This window comes from Bactrocera tryoni, unplaced genomic scaffold (assembly GCF_016617805.1).
Source record: "Bactrocera tryoni isolate S06 unplaced genomic scaffold, CSIRO_BtryS06_freeze2 scaffold_11, whole genome shotgun sequence".
NCBI classification, from domain to species: Eukaryota; Metazoa; Arthropoda; class Insecta; order Diptera; family Tephritidae; genus Bactrocera; species Bactrocera tryoni.
This window is the reverse complement of record NW_024395824.1, coordinates 11,287,724-11,293,542: the sequence shown is the minus strand read 5'-3', so window position 1 is coordinate 11,293,542 and position 5,819 is coordinate 11,287,724. Positions and strand designations below refer to the sequence as shown.

The 5,819-nt window shown below is 40.9% G+C and overlaps 1 protein-coding gene across 1 annotated transcript; it reads right to left on the bottom strand.

Annotated features, from left to right (window-relative positions):
- Positions 1-2,872: 2,872 nt before the first annotated feature.
- LOC120779771 lies at positions 2,873-3,484 on the bottom strand. The gene has a single exon (XM_040112150.1). The coding sequence runs from the start codon at positions 3,482-3,484 to the stop codon at positions 2,873-2,875; it is 612 nt and encodes a 203-aa protein (XP_039968084.1).
- Positions 3,485-5,819: the final 2,335 nt, after the last annotated feature.

Sequence of the window (5,819 nt, the reverse complement as noted above, 5' to 3'; positions counted from 1 at the left end):
TAAATGGCGATGCAATACTTTGTACGGGCTTCTATACGGCAGTGACAATGATGGCTTGACTGATAGATCTCGTACAAACACCTGTTCGTATTTTTGAAGGTCTGCGTGCGGTATCTATGGGGCGTAAGTCTCGCATGACGCGGCGTAAATGTGCTACGGTCTCCACTTCGGTATTTGATGGGCTACTATCCACGAAAAACTCAGAAGCAAACGTAAGGTAGTCCCGTAAACTAGTTCAGCTGGACAAACACCTATGTCGGCCTTAAAAGAACTACGATGCCCCAACAGGATTAGTGGCAGCGACGAGGTCCATTGATTGTGATTGTGGCACAATATTGCTTAAGCGTTCGGTGCCATCGTTCGACCATGCCATTCGTCTGTGGATGATAAGCGGTCGTCCGTAGATGCCTGACCCCTAGGCATTGCATGAGTTGCTCGAAAAGTTTACTTTCAAATTGCCGGCCCAGGTCCGAAGTTATGTCAACAGGAACGCCAAATCGCGATATCCAACAGCTTATTAATGCCTTGGATACTGTTTCTGCGGTGATATCTGGGATAGCGAATGCATCGGGCCACCGTGTGAAACGATCGATGACCGTAAAACAATAGCGGTTGCCGTTGGAAAGTGGGAAGGGTCCGACAATGTCGATATGCAGGTGTGAGAACCGTTGTCCGGGGCATGCGCGGCGTTGAAACAGTGAAGAGTTGTGCCCGATGACTTTTTTGCGTTGGCACTGGATGCATTGCTTGGCGAATTCCCGCCAATCTTTCTGTATTCCGGGCCATACAAAGCGTTCAGTCATCAGTTTCGCAGTTACCCTCGTGCCTGGGTGAGATATGTTGTGTGTTGCGCAAAGAACTGTTTTTCGGAATCGTTTTGTTACGAACGGGCGTAGTCGACCAGTTGAAGTATCGCAATAGACTTTCTTAGTACTAGAGGGGATAATAATACTGGTTAGTAGAAGCTAATGACTAATTTTACCTTCTAAGTAGGACTTTAACTCGTCGTTGTTTTTCTGATCTTCAGCCAAGTCATCAAAATTTATTGGATCAGTTTTTATGGCTTGGATTCGGGACATCAGATCTGCTGTAACATTTTGTACCCCTGGTACGGGGCGAATGTCTGTCGTGATCTGTGCAATAAAATCCAATTGACGTGCCTGACGATCAGATGCTTTTTCTAGTCGTTCCCGAAAAGCATAGATTAGCGGCATGTGGTCGGTATAAACGTGGCAATTTCCTTCAAGCATGAAGCGAAAATGAGGGACGGAGAGAAATATCGCAGTGAATTCTCTATCGTAGGTACTGTACCGCTGCTCAGCTTTTGTAGAAAGGCGATGGAAAGAGCCTAAAGGTTGAAGTGATCCATTGGAAACTTGATGTAGAGCGGCGCCTGCAGCGTAGTCAGATGCGTCGACCCATAATGAAAGAGGAGCGTTCGGGAGCTGGTGCGCCAGAAGCGCGCAATTAGCGAGGTCCTCTTTGCAAGCCTCAAAGTGCCTTATGTTGTCGTTCGTTCAGTTCAGTGGCGTTTTGTCGTTGCGCTTATTTCCAGAGCACATTTTGAAAAGAGGTGATTGGTGCGAAAGTGGGTTTGGAAGTAGCGATCTATAAAAATTGATCATAGCTAGGAATCGTGTAAGATCCTTTACAATCGTAGGAAGTTTGAATAAGCGAATCGCTTCAATGTGGCTAGGCAGCGACTTGATTCCATCCTTCGTTATTAAATGCCCTAAGAAATGCAGCTCTGATACAACAAGCACTGATTTGGCTACGTTTATTGTTAAGTTGTGTTGGCGTAATCGTTGAAAAACTATACGAAGATGTGCGCGATGCTCTTCTGGGGAGCGTGATGCGACGCATATGTCGTCCAGGTAGGTGAACACATTATCTATGCCGCGGAAAACTTCGTTGATGACTCTTTGGAATGTGTGTGCCGCGTTGCGCAACCCAAGGGTCATGTGCGTGAATTCGTACAACCCAAAAGGAGTTCTGATGGCAGTTTTAAAAATGTCATTGGGATCGATTGGGATCTGGTGAAAGGCCTTCTGTAGATCGATTTTTGAGAATATTGAATTTCCAGCAAAAATATTACTGAAATCGTGCAAGAACGGCAGAGGGTATTTGTCGGGGACGGTTACCGCGTTAAGCGCGCGGTAGTCTCCACACGCTCTCCATGACCCGTCGGCCTTGCGCACCATATGTAATGGGATAGCCCAATTACTGCTGGATGGCCGACATATGCACAGTTTCATCAACAGTTCGAATTCAGCGCGCGCTGCCGTCAGCTTTTCAGGCGACAGCCGTCTTGGCCGAGAAAAAATTGGTTGACCGTTTGTAATGATCCGGTGAACCACGGTGGACTTCGTTGTAGAATCCGGAGCGGCTGGTCGCGTTACGTCACTAAACTCTCGCAGCGAGCTTAAAAAATCTCGGGCTGAACTTATGGTGGAAATGTTTGATACATTTATTCGCGCTACTGTGCAAAATGATTTAACTGTTGTTTTGCGGTCGAGCAGACATCGTCCATTAAGATCAGGTAAAAGGTCGTAATGTGATAAAAAATCTGCTCCAATGATTGCTTGGGTTACGTCTGCAATCACAAAGCTCCAAACAAAATCCCTGCGTAAGTTGAGGTTAAGGCGAAGTATGACTTCTTCAAAAACCGTAATCGGTGAACTATTGCGGCAAACAATTGCATATCCGATGGGTTGACTCGTGCCAATTTCGAACACTTCGGAAGTACCGACACATCAGCGCCGGAGTCGATAAGGAATGTTATATTAGTTGATGTGTCGAATATACGTAGACGGCAGTTCGAAGGCATCTCAGAGCGTCTGCCTATCCCTGAGATACTGCTGACAGAGCACCACTATTGTTTGCCGTTTGGCGATGTAGATTGAGCGAACTTACAAGGTTGGCGACACTTCTTAGCGTTTGGTCCAAACTTGCCGTGATACCAGCACATTTCGCCTGAATTGATGTTATGAGGGCGCACTGGCGTTTTCGATCTGGAACGCGCACGTGTTTTCTCGCTGCTCGTAACTCTATCAAAACGCTGTTTCAGTTCTGCTATTTCGGTCCTCAGGTCGTTGTCTGTGGTATGATTCGATGCGGATACCTCGTGGATACGAACTTCACGCATTTGCGTCGTCTCCACTATTGAGTCGGCGATTTTTAATTTGTCGACTATAGGTACTTTGGTTGCTATAATTGCTGCTTGCGCATATGGTGGCAAGCGATTAACCCACAAATCATGCAAAATGCTTTCACTTAGAGCGGAACCAGCAGCGCGCTTCATTTCGTTAAAGAGGTCGCTCGAGCGGCGGTCGCCCAATGGCATGTCGCGCAATACACGTTGTAGGCGGCGTTGCTGGCTCTCAGTGAAATTTTCTATCAATTTGGTACGAATGAATTGATATCGCGCAGACGTGGGCGCAGCGTCTATTATAGAGCGCAACTCCATTAACTTTACCTGCGGCATACTGGTCGCTACAATATTAAATTATGCCGAGTCGGTTGTAACGCCAGAGGCCTCAAACCAAAAATCTAACGAATAAAAATAAGCCTCAATGTTGTCTTCTGACATCAATGGCAGTGGGGTGCGTGGAGTGTTGTAGCGTTGAATTCCTCGTGGCTTGGACCAGCAGTAACCGCCAGGCTATCGTTGAGCGACTTCTCACTTACCGTCAAGGATCACCAATTATAGAGATTCGGAGCGAAATAAAACACGTGTTTGCTCTTCAAGATCCAAATGCAAAAAGGGACGATAGGCGTATTTATTTTCTTTAACTAACCTAAAGCGAATACAAGTTAAAAGCGAATAGAATGCGCATGGTTGTATTTGCGAAATATAAATTTTATAAGCTTGTACTGTTTCCACATTTTTTTTCTCGTAAAATAATCGATTTTTCGGAATCGATCTTCAGTAGTCGAAGTCGATTAAGAATCGATTCTTAACATTCGAAAAATCGATTATTTTACGAGAAAACTCGATTTTCGTTTAGAATCGGAATCGAGTTTACCAGCAGCAATCGCGTGCACATATAATAACCTCCGTACAATAACCACCACAAAAAAAAGATTTTTTTTTCCATTTAATTTATATGGAAAACAGAAAGTTTGAAAGAGGCACCTCTTAATATTAATATTAAGAGCTCATCTTTTGAGTGACTTTTTTTTTTTGAATCACTCTAATGTATATACATACATATATGTATATAAGTTAACAAGCTAATAAGAAATGCTAAAACAGTAAATCCTATTACATTTCATTATTCAGAGATTTTTTTACACTTGAATGGAAATAAATATGTCGATAACAAACAGTGGCGAACGCAGGAAAAAATTTGGGGGGGGTTTTAGGTAAAAAGACAATGTTTCATTATTTTATTCACAAATTGAAGTGTAAACTTCTTTTATTTTGGGCCATAACATTTAAAATCTCTTCCTCGGTCACGTCTATATCCCTATGGATATTCAAGAGAGCCATTCCGTTGAGGCGTGCTTCTCCAGTTTTATTTCTTAAATATGTTTTAAACCTGCGAAGTGAGGAAAACGAGCGTTCACTTGAAGCGACAGATATAGGGATTGTTGCTCCAATCTTTAAAAACGATGCACTGTTTTCAAAATTTTTGCATCGCAACAATTCAACGCGTCTAAAAAAGTTTTGGATCTCTTTGTTTGATTTAACCAGTTCCTGAAAATATATTCAAAATTTTAGTTAGAAAATATAATCTGAAGAAAAGATTTTTAACCTTTTCCACATTCTAAATTCGGCAACGAAATCATCGGGATCTTCTACATCAGCGGACCATTGCTTTTCTAAAACACGAACAATCTTCTGCAATAACGTCAAGATCTATGCATTTATTTGGCAAAATGTTTTCAATTTTGGAAAGCAGCTCTCGATGTTTTAAAAATCGTTCATTGATTTGGTCCAAAAAATGACCTAAAAACGGTATATAAATTGATCTGCGGTAATATTCTTCCGGTTCGCCTTCATAATTGTCGCGATTAGTTTGCCGTTTCGCCAAACGCGGAATTTTGATTTCTAAATCTAATTCTGCGGCTATTGTGTTAACTGATTCAAAAATGAGTTTAAACGATTGTCAAGTGTTGCCGCGAGCTAAAAAAAATTAAGTTTATGTTGCGAAGCAAAAAAAGTATCAAAAAGTATCAAAAGCACAACCTTTGTTTTAAAGATTTTCATTTGAAAAACAAATAATAAGTAAAGTTGTGTATCTAATTCAGACCAGTTTTTTCTGGTTGTTTTTATTAAAAATATAGACATTTTAGTTAAGACACTCAAGTATTTTTTTGCAAATAGCATAATTTTTTTTAATTTAAATTTATTTCACAACAGTTTGCTCATGTAACGAAAACTAAAAGTCATAATAAATGAGTTTTTATTTTTCCTTTATTATGATTAAAAATAAACTCTAAAAAAAAGTAATAGAAACCTTATTGGTGACTTTTCAGTTCAGAACTAATTTTCAAAAGGAGTCCATTTTCGACTCACAATTCCCCTTAAATCTAAAAAAATCCAGTTTAGCAGCCACAGAGTTATAAGGCAAACTCATTACTTTGAAGTAAATTAAAAAAATATCTCTGTCCAGTTATATTTTTCTGGGTTTTTTAATTGGCCTACATTCCCACAACTTTTTAATACTATCCAGATAGTACAATAGGTTTGTTTTTAGTTTAACATTTTCATAGTTTCAAAAAATTAAATTCTATCACCAGAAAAGTATCAAAATAGGCCGTTTGTGAACAAAAAAGTATCAAATCACAAAATTTAGAAAAAAAAGTACCAAAAA